The 19,499-nt window shown below is 29.0% G+C and overlaps 2 protein-coding genes across 2 annotated transcripts; one reads left to right on the plus strand and one right to left on the minus strand.

Moving 5' to 3' along the window:
* Positions 1 to 1,595: 1,595 nt before the first annotated feature.
* LOC106777076 (anthranilate synthase beta subunit 2, chloroplastic) lies at positions 1,596 to 5,199 on the plus strand. The gene is made up of 8 exons (XM_014664594.2): positions 1,596 to 1,846; positions 1,928 to 2,088; positions 3,265 to 3,335; positions 3,467 to 3,504; positions 3,640 to 3,750; positions 3,960 to 4,059; positions 4,172 to 4,304; positions 4,919 to 5,199. The coding sequence occupies exons 1-8, from the start codon at positions 1,732 to 1,734 to the stop codon at positions 5,018 to 5,020; spliced, it is 831 nt and encodes a 276-aa protein (XP_014520080.1). The 5' UTR covers positions 1,596 to 1,731; the 3' UTR covers positions 5,021 to 5,199.
* A 3,914-nt stretch (positions 5,200 to 9,113) lies between these two features.
* Positions 9,114 to 12,572, minus strand: LOC106776359 (probable xyloglucan endotransglucosylase/hydrolase protein 27). Its single transcript, XM_014663793.2, has 4 exons — positions 12,172 to 12,572; positions 11,964 to 12,064; positions 11,217 to 11,425; positions 9,114 to 10,376 (listed from the first exon to the last, which is right to left on the minus strand). The coding sequence occupies exons 1-4, from the start codon at positions 12,365 to 12,367 to the stop codon at positions 9,869 to 9,871; spliced, it is 1,014 nt and encodes a 337-aa protein (XP_014519279.1). The 5' UTR covers positions 12,368 to 12,572; the 3' UTR covers positions 9,114 to 9,868.
* Between the last annotated feature and the right edge of the window lie 6,927 nt (positions 12,573 to 19,499).

Here is a 19,499-nt window from a genome sequence, read left to right on the forward strand (position 1 = left end):
TGTGTCTCCATTGGTGGTAACTTGATCTCTTGGAAAAGCAAGAAACAAAGTGTTGTGGCAAGATCTAGCACAAAAGTAGAATATAGAGTTATGACCTTAGTCATTTATGAGCTTGTTTGGCTTAAGCAATTGCTTAAAGAGTTATAATTTGGATATGTCAATCAAATTACGCTTATATGTGACAATCAGGTTGCTCTAATCAGGTTGCTCTTTATATTAGTTCTAATCTTGTCTTTCATGAGAGGATCAAACACATTGAGATTGATTGTCATTTCATTCGAGAGAAGATCGTATATGGAGATATCAAGACTGAGTTCGTCAATTCAAGTGATCAATTAGAATATATGTTCACTAAGTCTTTATGGGGACCAAGAATTGATTATATTTGTAACAAGCTTGGTACATATGATTTGTATGCACCAGTTTGATAGTGAGTGTTAAATATATTATCTTTATTTTATATTTATCTTTTATCTTTAGTTAGATTGTTATTATTTCTTATTTGTATTTTGGGCTTAGTCCATATTTCTTTCATTATAAATAGAGAATCCTATGTTTATTTTCAATACAAGGAAAAAAATTAATCCCTTACATAGTTTTCACTATATTAACATTTAAAAATTAAATGAATTATTCATTTCTTTTTAATACAATTTATAACACGTACTAATTAAAGCATATTAATTACTTTTAACTATGATTTAAAATATTGATTAATAAGTTTCCTTTTGCTATTCGATAGTAAGCTCAAAGTTTTCATTCACATGACATAAATTCCTTAAATTATAAAATACATTAAATATATTTATTTTTTCTTAACAAAAAGTTATAACTAGTTTTATTTATAGAAAATAACAATCTCTTTGAAAAAAACCAACTCTAAATCTTCTTGACATTGATAGTTGAAGCTCTTTGTTATGGTTACTATTGAAACATGTGGGGTCAAAAGTAAGATTTTTTTTTTATAATTGCAAAATGACTCAATGTTAGTGAAGGATTTTAGCATAATCTGATAAAGATAGATAAATATGTGTAATATTTTTAATTTTAAAGTTTCTAAAAGAGAGTAATATATGTGCTAATTGTTTAACAAGTATTGAGTGAAATTTAAGAAAAAAAAAGTTTTTTAGTTTGAATCATTTCCTTTTTTATTAGTCAATTTTTTTTTTTCAGAAATAGGTTTGTTCGGTCTTAATATAGTTTTTTTATCATTACACAAATTTATGTTTTGATCTGATTTTCATGTATTTATATTGTTTCCTTTTTTCTATATACAATATCCTCTAAAACGGAAATTATTTTTCATTATGATATTTTCTAGAATGATAAAACTTATGAAATATTTCAATATATTAAATGTATATTTTAATTAAACAATTACTAGTAATAAATGACATCTTAATCATCATATTCAGAAAATATCAATTAAACAATTCATTTTAATAAATTTTATTTAAATTTTATTTCCAATCAACAATTTGTATGTAGTAAAGAAAGTGAACATAATAACTTTTTGAAAATCTTTTAAGTTAGGTTCCATGCATTTAATCTGGAGACAAGATCCAATGTCTGAGATTGATTCTTCTTCATTTGCTTCTTGCTCTCACCGCAGAGAATCCCCTCACACGTTAAAGGAGGTGGTTGTGCTATATGTAGGAGCTGCAAGGCAAAAGCTTGTACTATTTATTAACAAGTTCTCAACTTTGTTTGAGAAAGAAAATTTTCTTGAATATGGCTGCCACATTCTTCTCTCAATCGCTTCTTCAATCCAGCAATCTTTCTCCTTCTTGTCTCTCTCCTCGCATCCCTCATTCTCTGGTTAGCCGTGCCAAACCCTCTTGCCTCGGTGAGTGACCCAACATCGTTCTTTCTTTGAGATTTTCCTGATGAGTGTGTTCTGATGCGAAATTTTGGTTTTCTATGGCAGGGGTGGTTTCTGTGAGCAAAAGGGTAAGTGGGGTGGTGCCTAATGCTGCTCTGAAAGCCTTGGAAACTAATTCGGATTTCCCCATTTCGGCTAAGAAGTCCATCAACAACCCCATTGTGGTTATTGATAACTATGACAGCTTTACCTATAATCTTTGCCAGGTTGGTTCATTCTTGATGTTTATTGTGTGGGTTCTTTGGTTTTATCTGTAATCTTTTCAAGGTTCTTTCTTTGTCTTTTTATTTTTGTGATGAAATTTGAGGAATTGCGGAGGAGCTGAATCCATTCTTGATCAGTTGTGTGGTGCCTTTTTGATATTGATTATGTGGTGGTTTTATCTATAATCTTTGCAAGTTTCATTTGATTTATTCCTTTTTGGTGTTGATTGGTTCTCAAGATTGTTTCTTTTTTATTTTTTTTTAGTGCTGGATAACTTAAATAATGTACTTTACTCATTGTATTAGGTTCAGAAAAGGTAGTGGTATTGTTTGTATTTGACTGATAATCCCTTCCCTTTTATGTGTGCTGAAATTCCTGGTAGTTAATGAATTTGAAGAAATGTAGAAGACCTAAGTTCATTATTAATTATTAATGTGATTCTTACTGGTGTTGGTTTGTTCTTAAGATTGATTATTTTTTATTTTGTAATATTTGATGATTAACATCATACAGTTTTCTCACTGTGTTCCTCTGAGAAGGAATGCTGATTGTATATTTATGCAACTTTCTTTGTGTGATTTCTTCATGATGTTGGTTCGTACTCTCTTGGTTGTATATGTGTGTTTAGGAGTAGATGAATTTGCAGAATTGTAGAAAACCTAAATCTGTTTAGTAGAAGTCTTGGGAGTCATTTTAAATGATTAAAATTTGTGAAACTTGTTGGGATGAAAGCAGTGATTTAAATGAGTGGCATTATCTGTGAAATAAGTAGCACACAATTTTTTCTAATTTCAAACACAATCTGAAAATGTTACATTGAAGTTTTTTGCTCGAGTTTTTGTCCTCCTGCAATGAAGGTTTAAGAAAATATTTAAAATGGATTTCCATAACAGGGTAGTTTATTTCAGAAAATATGGAAATCTGGAAATTGAATCAACTCATTCATTCCCTAAACTATTGGAAATGGAACTGAAATTCCCTCATCCTTGCCCTCTTTTTCTGCAAAACTAGATGAAACTTTATCCAATGAGCTATAACAAGTTTGACATTTTACCCTCCCTGTTTTTGAGAAATATGCAATTAGGAAAATATGAGAGATCTGTGTAGAATCTGTTGTTGTACATGTGCATCTGGTTTACAAAGTGGCTATTCTAACGTTGTATGATTTACATTTGAAGTATATGGGAGAGTTAGGATTTCACTTTGAGGTCTACCGCAATGATGAGTTGACAGTGGAGGAGTTGAAAAGGTAAAATTATTTTTGCTGCTAATACGTGCCTAACAGTTTCTTATTGATGAAGCAGTTTGTAGGATACTACATGATCTTTGCCTAATCCTGGTGTAAAAGACTAACTATGCATATTATTGTCTTTTGCATAGGAAAAATCCTAGAGGAGTGCTAATATCACCTGGGCCAGGTAAGGCTTGTATTTTTTGAGTTTTTTGTTCTTTTTAATTTCTGAATCAACGATGCTTATGATAAATGTTTCATAACTGTAAACAAAAAGAAATAATAGAATAAACACAATCACCTACATTGTTTCATCTTACAGGGGAACCTCAAGATTCTGGCATATCTTTGCAAACAGTTTTGGAACTTGGACCAACTGTACCATTGTTTGGTGTGTGCATGGGTTTGCAGTGCATCGGTGAGGCTTATGGAGGTGAGTTCGATTAATGGATGCCTTTAAATCCCTTTATGCACATACACAGTAGTTGTATAAAAATTAGTATGTCTTTCATTGTTAATCTGACTTTCATTTTTAATTGCATTTAGATCTTTACCATATAATCTCCCTTTATTAACCTCATTTCTTCCTTTTTGCTGGGCCACTACAATAAGATCAAAACTTTCTCATGTTATCATCTGCAGGAAAGATTGTTCGTTCTCCTTATGGTGTCATGCATGGAAAAAGTACCTTGGTTTATTATGATGAGCAAGGAGAAGATGGAGTACTTGCTGGACTGTCAAAGTAAGGTTTCTGCTTCCGATTTATTTACAATCAGCAGCAGCATTCTCTTTACTTTCAAGTTTCAACTGTGATCTGACATAATTTTACTCCATTTAATTTGTATTATTTTCAGTCCTTTCTTGGCTGGTAGATATCACAGCCTTGTGATTGAGAAAGAGAGTTTTCCTGATGAACTTGAGGCAACAGCCTGGACAGAAGATGGTCTTATAATGGCTGCTCGCCATAAGAAATATAAGCATTTGCAGGTAAAATCTTAATCTTTCTTTAGAACTTGTCTTATTTAGCATCGAAATAAATGTTCTATCAATGTAAAGTAACTTGGTATAAATGATTAAGTGTTCCAATAATACATGAAGGGAACATAAAAGGAATATGCTGATGTAATGAGTAACTAGACTGATTATTGAATCTTGGTGACTGATTTATGGGATTGAAGTATTCATATTGTAACTGTTAATTCCTGGTCTTCATTTAGGAGAAGATAAATTAAGAACTTGATAGTTCTCTAATGCAATCTAGGAAGAAATCTATTTCCCTTCAAAAAATAAAGAAATATAATGTAATCAGGTTCATTCTTGATATGGAGTTTAGTTGACATCATCTGCCTGTTTGGCATGTGTGCTATTACTTTTCCGTGTTATTATGAAGTAAACCAATGTAAATGTCAGTTTTCTCTTACAAATTCAGAAATTTAGAAATGTGAGAGTGATGCATATACCATGAATTGGTGAGTTCTCTAATTAATAAACAAAATTCATCTAATCAATATATTTTCATGTTTTATTCTTATGGTATTTGAACTTGCAACATGTCTCCCTTCTCTTGAGATATTGAAATTTAATTTTGTTTGAAACTACAGGGAGTTCAGTTTCATCCGGAGAGCATCATAACTCCAGAAGGGAAGAAAATTGTCCAAAATTTTGTGAAGCTTATTGAGAGAATGGAGGGTGGTGGTTCTTAAAACAATATTTGATGTGTGCATAGTAGTTAAAATGTGCATTTTAAGTTATGCAGCAAATAAATAAAGATAAAGATTATTAGTTCAAATCTTTATCAGTCACAGTTTAGAATGTGATAGTAAATATTTTTAAGGTAAAAACCTCGACCTCATTGATTTATATAAAAGTTTGATTTTACTTACACTGTCAGGGAAAAACTTGTTACTTTTTCATGTTGGAAATTGCATGGTTCACCAGAGAAAAGGTTCCACCTATCAGATATAGGTGTGGTGTGGTTAGAGAGCTTTGCATATGCAGTAGACGTAAAAGCTAAAAAAGTATATATATATATATATATATATATATATATATATATATATATATATATATATATATATACCCACCATTTTACAACAAAAAAAAAAAGCATGTAATAGATTATGGTTTGATCATATTAAGAAACTTTTGAATTTTTAAATCTCAGATTTATTTTATGTTTGTAATATCCTGCTACGGTCAATGGAGATTGCTTGTGATTTTGGCAAAGTCTTTTTTTTGTTTTTCAAAATGGAAGCAATCTGACCCAGCAAATCTCAGCATACTTAAGAACAGGCGTAGGACAGTGGAGTTAGATATCATTTATTGAAATGATAAATAAAATTATAATACACACTAAACAAAAAAGAAAATAAAGATATAATATTAAAAATCTTATAGTAGCCGACCATATTTATCTCTGTCTTTCTATTCTTGAATTCAATGTATAAACAAAACATAACTTTATCTTTACATTTAATTTTATTGGAGATATTCTTTGTTAAAAAAAATCCATAACTTAATAAAGTTAACTCACTGGGGTGTTATTTTTTAAGATAAAGCTTTTAATTTAAAGTAACGACCATACATGGTATAGTTAGACAAAGGTATTCGTTATTTATTTTTTTCTTTATATTTGTATAATAGTGACAAGAGAATATCGTACAAATTATATACATTATATTTCATGTAGGTACAAAGAATCAAATTTGGATTTTAAGGATATTTAGGGACAAGAAAATGCAAACTTTGTAGTTTAAATAATACAATATTGATAAGCAAAATTTACTTATTGTTAATTCTTCACTGCAACAGTCTTTTGATTTTTTTTGTAACGTTGAACTAGATAAATATTCCTTATTAGTGTTAATTAAATGACCCTAAAGTTAGAGTTCAAAATAAGCGTCATAAAACATGTTTTTCTATTAACTTTCCCTCCCAACTCGAACATTTATGCAGACAAAACTGCAGAAAAAGTACATTTGTTTTATAAACTATAGTAAGTAAATGTTTACGTTGTGTCAGTTATGTTTTCATATTTTACATGCGTCAATGTGAAGGCAGAAATATAGTAATATTTAACTTTAAATTCAGCAGTTACAATGTCAAAAAGATTAAAAAAAAAATGAGTTACAAAGCAGAACAACAGTCACAGGTCAGTTTGGAATCTCCACCGGTGTGTCGTTTTCTGCCAGAATAAAGATTTTCACTTCAGTTTCACATTGCAATGTGAAAATTTAAAACTCAAATATAATAAAATAAAACTACAAGTGGGAGAATTATAACACACATTATACTAACTAAATCAATAATCAAACTCTAAGTTTAAGTAAAATAACTAAATCGTTTGTTGGAAGTCTCGATTAGATATAAAGCTTGTAAGATGAAGTTTGCACCTCACTTATATATTATAAATTGGTCTTATTTCTAGTCGATGTGGGACTTCCAAAATACTTCCAGGTATAGACATCTCGTGCGTGATAGTAAAATTTGGGTAGTCGAATAGAAATAGAAATGTCCACTTAGAACTCACTAGGATAGGCTCTAATCATGACTCTGATACCATTTTAGAAAGTGAGTTTTTAAGCCTAACTCAACCTCACAAAATCGGTTTGTAAGATGAAGTTTGCACCTCACTTATATATTATAAATTGGCCTTATCTCTAGTCGTTATGGGACTTCCAACATTCAAACTTCACAGTATAAGTTGGTTTTGTGGGGTTGAGTTAGGCTTAAAGTTCACTCGACTAGAGATAAAATCAATTCATAATATATAAGTAAATGCAAACCTCATCTTACAAACTGATTTTGTGGAGTTGAATTAAGTTTAAAGTCTACTTCTAACCTAATTAAATAGTCTATGTTCTAGCAAAAAGAATGTACTGAAAATTGAGAATCATATATATCTCACAAATTACCACAAACTCATTTATATGTTTTAAAATAGTTGTTTCTTTAACTGTTTGTAAGACTAATGACCTTATAGAATAAGACGTTATATTTTGCTCTGTCATAAATAAGACCAAATTTTATATTTAGAACAGAAAAAATAATGATATTTTGATGGAATGATGAGTAACAGTTTTGTTCCTACAATACGGGTAAAAAAATCTTGAATTGTAGTTGTTGCAAGACAAAGTAATCAGAAAAATGAAATTTGAATTTTACACTGTTTTTCTGTTGTATTTTCAATATATACAAATAAAAAATAATTTTAATATTGTAAAGGATTAAAATCTTTTGTAATGTATTAATATTAATGTATTTTGAAGATTCTTAAGAGGGAAAAGTTTTAAGAAAGAAATGAATATTAAAGGAATATCCATTGATTGGGCAAACAATGGAGGAATCATATTCTACAGCCTAAATTTCTGGGTAATTTTTTAAAAAGCAACCTCTCTCTTCCATCATTCATCTTTGGTACTGCCAATGGACAAGTTGAGGTTTGAAATTTACTTTTGTTTGTAGCTATGATTATGACTTTTATCATTTCTCAGCTAGGTACTTTAGAACAAAACTCACATTGACATTGATTCTTCAGCTATTATTCCTTCTCCACCATGTGAGGCCAAGTAAAACAAAAAATAATAATTAAATAAATAAGAGGGTTATTATCATCTATTGACATCAAAATTTTCTACTGAGATGATGTAACTGTGACAGGTTAGAAAACATGTCCAATGTTGTTTAAATAATATGGACTAAAAATGAAGATGTTATTTATCTGTTTACCATTTTATAAATGTATGAACAAAGTTCTAAATCAGAGAATGAAATCAAACAATGAAAAAGCATGCATATTTTATTAACGCTAAAAATACACGTCAACTTATATATTTAACATGACTGCGTCTATATTAAAATAACAGAGTTTGTTGCTTTATGAAGGGTTTGTTGTTTATCTTATATTTTAAAAAAGTTTCTGCTATTTGTCAAACTAGTGGCTATTGCTTTTTCCAAAATGCTTTTAAAAGTGGAGCAGATTGCGGATCATTGATTAATTACTTACACTAACTAATATTGTCATTTACACTAAAACTAATGATATGTAATGTTTTGTCACTTTCATGGCAATGGAATGATTTGTTTTGGGAAATTTCATAAAAATATAAGACCAAACCAGATTTGTCATATACTTTGCTCAGAAAAATGTTCATGTTTTACTGCATAAAAATAAAGATCAAACCAAATTTGTCATATATTTTTCTGATAGAAACACTGTTGGTAATTTTTTCACCACAATTTCAGTCTCATTTCTCAAAATTTCAGTTCAGCACCTTTGAATCTAAAACTAACAAATTTATGAATCTTCTTGATCATATATAATTTAACTTTCAACATTTAAATTCTTAACATCAATGATCTCAATATTAGTAGTAGTTTTGAAGTAGTGATTTGGTGAGTTTGTAGTGAAGTGGCCCTCTTGTTATTTGAAAAGGATAACATTTTTTTTTTACAACATTTGAATATCATTTACGTGTCATTATGTGATTGATCCAAAATTACTTCAGAATCAATAATAATAATCATAAACACTACCAGAGACCAATCACATAATGACACGTAAATGATATTCAGATATTATCAAAAAAAAAGTTGTCTAAGTCTCATTATCCATTTGGAAAATGAAGGACAGAAGCTGGCTTGAATGTTTGGTTTTGGGTGATGCAGAGAGACGGTGGAATAGGATAAGAGAAGGCAATATAATCAGTCCCAATGTTGTACCTTAGAGATCCCAACTGCCCATTTGAAATTTCTAACAACAGGCCAGAAGACAAAAGCATGGGAAAGAAAAAGAGGAGAGAGAAATTTTGGTCACACTATTTAATGAAAGCAGCAGTGAACTAAACAGCCCTGCACCATTTGTCACATTCAACACTTGACTTTGGATTCCAATTACATTGACAAAATGGCCTCATTTTGTGTCCCCAACCTGACAAAATCTGACCATGCAATTTTTCCAGACACTCCAACACACCTCACTGCACTCATGGACTAAATATAAAACCCTTTTGGTTGGTTTCATATTGGATGTTCCATACCAACACAAAAATAATTCATACCTAACACTCATTAAACAACTCAGCCTCATAAGTATATGCTTTATTGAAAACCCTGAGGTGGGTCTGAATACACAATACATTGATGAGGACATATACCTGGGAACCTAAAGCCATCACCAAGGGCTATACATAAACCCACCATCTCATAAACCATCATATTAATTAAGGACTTCTATGTCTCCCCCTCTCTCTATACAAGGAAAAAGAAATGGAGTTAACTGTGTTTTTAGACCCAAGAAAATGGATCATCTTTGGTTTTAGTCCTTTACTTCTTGAAATTCTCAAACTTAAGTCCCTAAAACCAACACTGTGGGGGACCAAAACTTCTGATCTTAGAAATTAGGGACTAAAACAAAAAAAAAAATGATCCATTCTTTAGGGTCTAAAAGTACCATTAATCCAAAAGATATGCTGCTAACCCAGGCAAATCAAACTGATTCAAATAGAAAAACATATTTCCTTTATGACAAAATCTGCATACAGAACCATACATTAAAATGAAGAGGCAGCCTCTTCCTGACTACCTCTACTACGGTGGTGTCGTTTTCCACGGTGGCGCCGGCCGTTGCCGAAGGTAATGGGATCAAACTTTCTAAGCCTTTCAGCTTCTTGGGGTTTGATGACACACTCTGGTGGAGGGACTTTGTATCTAACTGTGTCATAGCAGTAAGAGTATGTCATGTGCTTCAACCTGAAGTTGCCCATTTTGGTTCTTTGTACTGGGCTGATGCCAAAAGGAACTCCCTCAGAATCTTGGGCACTACTGTCACACTTGGTCACATGCTCAATGGGATCAACTGCACAGCCATGCAGAACAAGGTCTGAGAACTCAGCAACATAGGGTGCATACTTGTAATTTACTCTATATTTGCCTCCATTGGTTGCCCAATCAGATGCATCCCATATGGTTGCATACAAAGTCATTGGCTTTGTGGGGAAATCTCCTCCCATTGATTCTGTTCTAATAACTTCCCTGATAGGAACATCATCCACGAAAAATCTGCATAAGGAAGAAAAGGAATGGCACACACACAATTAACAAAGCCAGTAAACCGAAATAGTTATCAAATTAAGTAAATAGTTTGTGCACAGACAGTCTAAAGATTTTTTTACATAATCATCCAACAAAAACTTGTCTTGTATGGTAAACTAGTTGATCTTCATAATAACTACCTTAAAATATCATAGAGTACTAATGATGGTTTCTGTTGATTGAGAATGTGATAAAACTTAACGTTATTAAATTTATCCTTACAAGTAGCAATTGACAAGGAAAAACATAAAAGGAAATCCAGAATAATTTCCTACAATCTCCTGCATGCAAGGGGCACACAAGATCCAGTTGGTATGGTAGCTATAGTAACTAAGGAATGAATATTGATTACCAATTCATGAATTTAGTAGGTAGACAAAAATAGTTCTCCAACAACTAAAATTCATCTTTGTGGGTCACGCATCCCACCAAAATTTCATCATGTGGGTTCCTCTCCATAAGGATGCATACAACTTAAAAATTAGGCCTTTTCATATCTGGTTTTTATTCACTATCAGCAAATAATCAAAAGCATGAATTGTACATTGTAATCCATTACAGGAAAAAACTGGTTTTGATGGAAAAAAAAAACTGTGGATGTAGTAAACGGTAAAAGAAAACCAGAGAATCTTTTTAACAAACCCCTACCAATCCAGCCAAAAAAGCCCTCACACTACTCCATCAAAGCAAGGGGATGCTGGAGTATAATTAGCAATAATTGGACACGTAAAGAGACTAGTTTTACCAAAACAAGGAAAATGTAACAACCAAAGATGGCATAATGGATTCAAATAGATTGCATCATACACGATCTTAGAATCAGTCCAGAGAATACTGTACTGATGGAAATCCTCAGCAGGATCAAACCATAGGCCACATCTTTCCTCTCTACCAATGTTGGTACTTCCATTGCCATAAACATTGGTCTGAACCCTCCAGTCTTTGCCTCTAATGTTCCCCAAAAACTCAAAGTCTATCTCATCATGGTTCTTCTGGAACATGTCACCATTTGACATCTGCAGCAGAAAATGTGAGGAAAATATCACCCGTGCCCCTATTTTCCGGGGAAAAAAAATGTTAAAAGAAGGGGAAGATCGAGACAAACAAACCAACTGGCGTTTTCATTTCAGTAATACAAACAAACACTGAATTTTCCCTTCAAAACAGCTTGAAAACAGGAAAAACAAAACAATCTTTTTTTGGCCCCATTAGTGACCTCATGAAAAAAATGAAACTAAAAGCAATCTGTTTGTTTTCTGTTTTAATATATTAATATTTCCCAACAAATAACTTAAAAACAAGCTTCAAAAAACATTTATAGAAACTCCAGATACCTGGATGCATCATATTCACAAAGTAATAGCTCTTAGTTAATTGAAATGAAAAAGTAAAAAAAAAAAAAAAAAGGAAGAAAATCGATACGAATGATCAGAATTTTAATGGAGTTTCCAATTACGATGGACGATTGATTTGCTACAAAAAGGGAATGAAATAATAAGAAGAAAGATATAATTTTTATTTTATCATCATGCATTAGAACCCATTATTACTCACATAAAATGCAACCACAACTCCAGCTGTGTAATCGGAAGGCAACTTAATCGAGGCACTGAAGTAGCCATGAAAGTAAAGGTCATGAGACACAAACCCAGAACCTGAAATCACAACCCAGAAAAACGAAAACAAAAATAAAAAACATGACAAAAATAGAAAAACAAAAAGTGACCATGTAAGAGAAAACGAATGAAAGATGGAAAAAGACCTGTTCTTTCATCAAGAGAAAGGTGAACTGATTTGCCATCTCTATGGATGGCCAAATTATGGTCCCCAAACAAGGGGGTGTAGCCATCCTCAAAGGCTATGATGGGCAAGTTTGCGAGTGACCCAGATGAAGCAATCACAGCAAAAAAAAGCAGAGAAGAACACAAGAGGAACCACCCCATGTGACCACCTCCCATGTTTGTTTCCTTAATAATGTGTCAAAGGATTTCTTCTTCTGGCTACTTGTCTGCTGTTTCTCTGAGTGTGTAATATTATTATATTATATAGGGAGAAGAGAGAAGAGAAGAGTGATGAAGAAGAAATAACAGAGATTAGAGAGAGAAACAGAGTTAGAGAGGTTGGAATATAACGTTTAATTGGCAGACTTGGGAGTTGGGAATGTGCTGTGAGTAACTCTTCCGTTCTTATGTACACAATTTTTCTGTTCTTTTTCTTTTCTTCTTTTCAAAATTAGAAATTCTTTTTTCTTTTCTATCACATTCTTTCCTAATTATTGTTATATGTAATACATTTAAATCGATCTCATAGGGATGTTTTTATTGTTTTTTAATATTATTTTTGGCATAAAGTAAAAAGCAAACTGAGTTTGTAGATGCTTGGAACTTGTTTAGGGTAAGCAACTGTTGTCCAAGTATTCTTTGTTATTTGGAGTTACTTAATTTCTTATACTTTGTTCATGCAAGTAACTGGTATTTTAGAATTCATAACATATCAAGTAAATATATTTCTTAATATTGTTAAGTGTTTATATTCGGTGAAAATTGGATTCAAGATTCATATTATTAAATATCTACTTTTGGTGAAAACTGATTTTAAGAAATATAAATAATAGATTAATTCTACTTATATTAGTTATTTTTAAAAGTTTTTATAAAAATAAAAATAAAATCAATTTAAAGTATATAAATCGATATAAATTTTATTTTATAAGTCAATTTTATAAAATTGAGTTAGACTTAAAATTCTAACCATATTTATTGATGTCTAGTTTCACATCTTCCATCCACATAAAAGAAATATGTTCTAATCTTAATTTTTGTAAAATTGATTTAAACTTAAAATTCACTTTTTATATTTAGCGATATTTATTAATGTCTAATTTTACGTTCTTAAAATATATATATATATATATATATATATATATATATATATATATATATATATNGACATAAAAAAAAATATATTTCAATTTTAATTTTGTAAAGTTGAATTAGACTTAAAATTTATTATTTTTTATATTTATTATATTTATGTTCATATAAATTTGATTTTATCTATGAACTTACAAATAATACTTATTCAAATTTTTAGTTTTTCTTTATATCAATAAATTCAAAAAACAAATGTACCGAAGAAAATAATAATACTAAAATTAAAAATAATTTGGAAAAAGATAAACATTGTAGTGATGAGATTAAATTGTTTTAAAATATACACACTCTAGTATATTTTCTTAAACTTCATTCATTTAATCCATATTTATAGACTAAATTCAATAGTTACTTTTGTATAATCATGTTATAAGTTTGTTTGTAGAAAGAAGTTATCTTTTTGTCTTAGTTGGAGATGCCTCTAAATAGTTTTCTATTTTCTTATCCAACTTTTACCTTTTATCTTACATGCATTTCAATTCTAATGACATCTATAATTTTATTTTGTAAGAAAACACCCTTCCTTATATTCCTTAAAAAAATTATTATTTTTCTTTCTCATAACCTATTAAATTATGTCTCTTACTCTCTCCTTGGTTAAAAAAACAAAGTTAAGACCTTTCATTAATGATTATCACTCCAACAAAATCTTCATATCTAATAGATAATTTCTATTATTTTTCATCTCTTTATTTAGGAATGCTTCAAACATTTTTTTCTCTTTTTTTATTGTTATATTTACTAGTATCTCAATTAAATTTAACTAAAAAAATGCAAAATTGTGAATGAATAGAATTTCTTCTATTAAAACAAAAATAAATATAAATTACTGAGCATATGAATATAAAAAAGAGGAGAAAAAGAAAGATGATGATAAGTAAAAGAAGAAACACAGATATTAACAATAAAAAAACATTATAAGTTTCCATTAAAAACAGCTAAAACAAATGTGACGAAGATTAATATATAATTCATTATACATATAAATATAATATAATTATATAACATTTACAACATGATCTTCAATTTTAATATGTTAGAGTATTCTCAACCTTTAAATAGATCTCTATATCTAAAAAAAAAAATAGTTTTAACTCTTAACTAAAATTATACACTACCTTAAACGATAATAAAATTTCAAATATATTTAGAGATTATTCTATATACTTTGTTTATAAATATCAAATAAAGTATTTTATTGGCACATAATGAATCATATTACATTGTGAACTATCAAAGTTCATGATATGTATGTGTGGAGATTTTTATAGAGTATATTTGCTAAATTCGAAATATTATGGTATGAATAGATAATTCATACATTTATAAATACATTGATTTGTCCACCAGTTATTATACAAAATCATGTGAATAATAATTTACAACTATTAATAAAAATCACATAACTGATAATTTTTGAGAAAAACATTAGAGATTATGTCTAAATCCTAAACTCTATTAAAATAATTATTTTAAATAAAGGATTTATTCGACGGTAATATTTTAAAACTATTTCTCCAAATTCTTTAGAAAATTTTTCTAACTAGTACATTTTTTATTCTATCTTTTCATTTTTATTGTTAGATTATTTTTTTTTTTATTTTAAAGAGAAATAATGTATATTTAAATACAACTATTTATAATAAATTATAATATAATTGATATGTTAAAAAAATCGTATTAAAAATATTTATTATAAAGTTTAGCTATACAAAATAAACACTTGTTTTATTATTTTTCTCATGCTAAAATACCAGTGTACAACGTATAAAATCGAACTCTAAATTGTAACACCAATATAAATAAATAAATGATACTTAAACGGAAGAGTTAAATTAATAAATATTCTTCAACAATCATAAAATTCGATTTTAAATACATTTTAATTCTTTACTTATTCATTTATTTATTTTCTTATTTTCGAAAGTTTTCTTTATGTGGGTTGATTAACTATTTTGAAACCTTGTTTTCTTTTATTTGCAATAAATAGTAATGATGATGGAAATGAAAAAATGCACATGGTTCATGATTTGATGTCTCTATTGCTCCTTTTTCTTATCCTTATTTTTCCTTTGTATGTTGATGGGGTATAACTCATAAGTATATATAAGGGCCACTTCACTTCACCAAAGTTTTTAATATCACAATCAATAAAGAAATTATAAGAAGATAAATAAAATATTAAAAAACTAAAATTAGTGTACATAATAATTTAAAAATAACAAAATAAGTTATATAAAAGATAAAAACAAAACAAAAACTCATTTCCCTTAAGTTTGTATGCTAAGATACTATAAATTTTATTTTCAATATATAAACACAGACACATAAACATATACATATATAAACAAATGTGCGCATGCATATACAAAACATAAAAACATATTCATACATATATGAATATGAAAATTGAAAATAATTTTGTATATTTGTCCATAGTGGTTTCCAATAAGAATTATATTATTATAGGAAAAATTGCCATAATAATTCGTGAATAAATCATATAAAAAATTAAAAGCAACACATTCTAAAGAGATTTAATTTGCAAGACATCCTATTATTCTTATGAACATGACATAATAAAATTGAAAGTTTGCAACCACATGTTCTCTTCGTTCTATTATTAAAATTTATGATTGAGAAATGTTCTCTTTGTTTGGTACCTTTGTTTTTAATGATCCACTTGCATAGTCATTTCCTTTTCTTTTATGTGTCATTTGTTCCTTTTATGGTGCTAAATTGGTGGAAAATATTATTTTCTAAGAATAAAATTTCAATCCAAAAGTTGTCAAATTAATTGCGAAAGAAAACCGTATATTCGTTAGTTATTTCATTAAAAAAAGAAAGAAAAAATTGATGCATAGGCTCATCCTTTTCAACATTTCAATTTGGAAACAAGTTAATTTTTCTTATAGCTGTCAAAATGGGTAATCCGGCTCGACCCGATCCAGCTCACCACGGGTTGATCATTTAGTGAGTCAATCCAACCCGACTCGTTTATTAGCGAGTCAGAAAACTTTGAACCTGGTCCGACTTACCACGGGTTGATGGGTAAACGGGTTGGTTCACTGACCCACTTAATTACAATTTTTTTTAAATAAAAAAAATTATAAACTTTCTATAATTCATCCCTAAACAAATTTCACTCCCAAATTTCACTTTGTTTAATTAATTTTGAAAATAGAGAACCTAACTAATTTTTTCAAGCAAAAAAAGTAATAAATGTTTTTTTATAAAATTAAAATTAAATTTTAATAAAATAAAATTAGGTAGGTGGGTTGACGGGCCAACCCGGTCCACCACGGGTTCAACGTTTAAAATATTTAGGTAGGTGGGTTAACCGACATGAGCCAGGTTTAAATGAGTCGAGTTGAAATCTGACCGGTATAAAAAAATACAATTTTTTCAAACTCAACCCGGTTCAAATCTGTGGTGGACCGGATTGGCTCGCGGATTGTGACTCATTTTGATAGCTCTAATTTTTCTTTTTATCCCCTTTAGTCTACAATTTCATATTCCATTATTCTCTGCACTAATTATGCCACGAATGCTAAAATTGAAGGAGACATTCTCTTTATAAAATGCGATTATACAAGCTTCAAATTTACAACTTGGTACATCAAAAATGTTATAACAAACTCATTGTATTATGTATGAACAATTTATGGGAAAATGTATTAATTCATTGACTTTGACCAAAGAATTTATCATAATACTCTCAAGTTTTATTTTCTTAACCATAACTGAAAATTTTGTTTTAAGTGATCTTATATTATTATGAACGTGAAACATGCACTACACATAAGTGGTGATTAGTCATTTTTTTAAGTATGAGATTTTTTTTCTTACGTACAATATTAGATTCTCAAGAATAAAATTCAAGACAAAAATTATTATTATTTAACTTTCTTGAAAATGGTTTTTAATCAGGTTTCATTCCAAAACAAAAGTTTAATATTTTTATTTAATGTTGATGAAAGTAGGATTAAGATGATTGTTTTTAAGGTTATAAAATAATAAGGAGTAATAAAATCTTAAAATATGACACTCGATTATTTTATTAATAAAAATTTATTATAAATAGATATTTTTATAAATTGAGTTTTATTATATAAAAATTATTATTTCTCTAATTTTTTTAAAAAAATATTTTCTCTATTTTATCTCTAAATGTTCGGCTCTATTTTTAATTTGTTTGAAGATTATGATAAGGTCTATCTTTTTATATGATAAGTTTGTCCAATACAGTAAGTTAATCTTTGGTTCATTTTAGAGTTTATTTTGTTTTTAAAATACATGTGAGGTTAGGGGGTTGCTATAATTTCAAAAACTTTGTTTAATTATAGGTTTGTTAGGGTATGATCACATCATATATTTGAGTCTTCTTTGCAAATATTACATTCTCTTTGGCCATTGACTTTGCTTGTGCTGGATGCGATTTCCTATCACTTGGTACAACAAAGTTAATGAACTTATTAACTTGGGGTGTTAGGCATCACTTCCTAAACGGGCACTCTCAAGTTAATGAGTCCTACAGTTTGAGTTATTTTGAGAAAATTGAGATTCATGTTTCGCTAATCGTTATATTGAGCTAAAATTTTGATAATCTTTCTTAAGCATATATGATCTTTAACTTTGACTATTAGGATCTTTTGATTAGAAGTTTGTGAGTAGAGTAATGTATCTCGAAATATCTTCTTTATCTTCCATATTTTATATTTCTTTTTAGAGTTGTCAAAACGGGTAATCCGGCTCGACCCGGCCCGGTCCACTACGGGTTGGTCACTTAGTAAGTCAATCCAACCCGGCTCTTTTATTAGTGAGCCAGAAAAATTCGAACTCGGCTCGACCCACTACAGGTTGGTAGGTAAACGGGTTGACTCATTGGCCCACTTAATTACAATTTTTTCTTAAATAAAAAAAATTACATGCTTTCTACAATTCAAACCTAAACAAATTCCGCTCACAAATTCCACTCCCAACATGGATTTTTAATTAATTTTGAAAATAGAGAACCTAAATAATTTTTTCAAGCAAAAAATAATAATAAATATTTTTTTTATAAAATTAAAATTAAATTTTAATAAAATAAAATTAGGTAGATGGGTTGGTAGGCCAACCCGGCCCACCACGGGTTTAACCCGCATGAACCGGGTTTAAATGAACCGCGTTGAAATCTGACCCGCATAAAAAAATACAATTTTTGCAAACTCAACCTGACTCAAACCCGTGGTGGACCGGATTAACCTGAGAGTTGTGACCCATTTTGACATCTCTATTTTTTTTTCATTGATTTGAAATAATTCTTTATGAGTTTGTTTCCGTAAATAGACTCTGAAATATATTATGTCCTTTCATATTTTTTAATTTTTATTTTTTATAATTGTCAAACGCTTAGCAACTTGTAGAGAAATTTATGGGTTTGTTCATACAAATTTCTTCAAAAGCACGTGGTTAAAATAATAACGAAAAGTGTAACTATTTTTTTTTATAAATGTAAACTAGTATATATAAAATAATTTTGAAATAATTAATTTTATTAAGCTTTCTAAAATACTTTTGTTTTTAATTTATATATAAACCATTTTGAAGATATAAGAAATTAAGTTTTTCTTTTTTACCTGTAATTCACGGAGAATTTACTTCCAAGCAAACTCTGTATAAGAAACAATTAATTATGAAGGAAATTACAATGACATCTCCTGAAATTTATTTAAATTGCACTGCTAATATTTTTATTAACATTTATAACGGTCTCCAGAGTATGATATATTAAATTTTATAAAATACATGAATAACGTAAAAAAAATAACGGTGTAATATTTTTAAAATAACAGAGATTACATGAACAAACTTTTGATATGCAATTCATACAATATAACTGCACATATAGAAATTATTATAGCTACCCAAATTAACAACTTAACATCAGCTTGAAAATAAAATAAAAAATAAAAATTGAAAAAATAATGATATTTTGACAATTTTTTTTGTAACATTTTAATATGTCATTCTATTATTAGTTTAAAATTATTTCATAATAAATAATAATAATCATAAAAATCAATATAATAAATCAATCATATAATGACACGATGGTGTTAAAATGTTGTAAAAAGAATTTTTCGGACTATCGTTATAAAATTGAAAGTGGATT

The sequence above is a fragment of the Vigna radiata genome, chromosome 11, assembly GCF_000741045.1.
Source record: "Vigna radiata var. radiata cultivar VC1973A chromosome 11, Vradiata_ver6, whole genome shotgun sequence".
NCBI lineage: Eukaryota > Viridiplantae > Streptophyta > Magnoliopsida > Fabales > Fabaceae > Vigna > Vigna radiata.

Coding starts and splice junctions, on each gene's coding strand:
- LOC106777076 (XM_014664594.2), top strand. CDS start 1,732: ATGGCTGCCACATTCTTCTCTCAATCGCTTCTTCAATCCAGCAATCTT. Junction 2,089..3,264: donor TTACCTATAATCTTTGCCAG/GTTGGTTCATTC, acceptor TTACATTTGAAG/TATATGGGAGAGTTAGGATT. Junction 3,751..3,959: donor CATCGGTGAGGCTTATGGAG/GTGAGTTCGATT, acceptor TATCATCTGCAG/GAAAGATTGTTCGTTCTCCT.
- LOC106776359 (XM_014663793.2), bottom strand. CDS start 12,367: ATGGGAGGTGGTCACATGGGGTGGTTCCTCTTGTGTTCTTCTCTGCTT. Junction 12,065..12,171: donor TTCTCTTGATGAAAGAACAG/GTCTTTTTCCAT, acceptor TTGTGATTTCAG/GTTCTGGGTTTGTGTCTCAT. Junction 11,426..11,963: donor GAGTTGTGGTTGCATTTTAT/GTGAGTAATAAT, acceptor TTTCTGCTGCAG/ATGTCAAATGGTGACATGTT.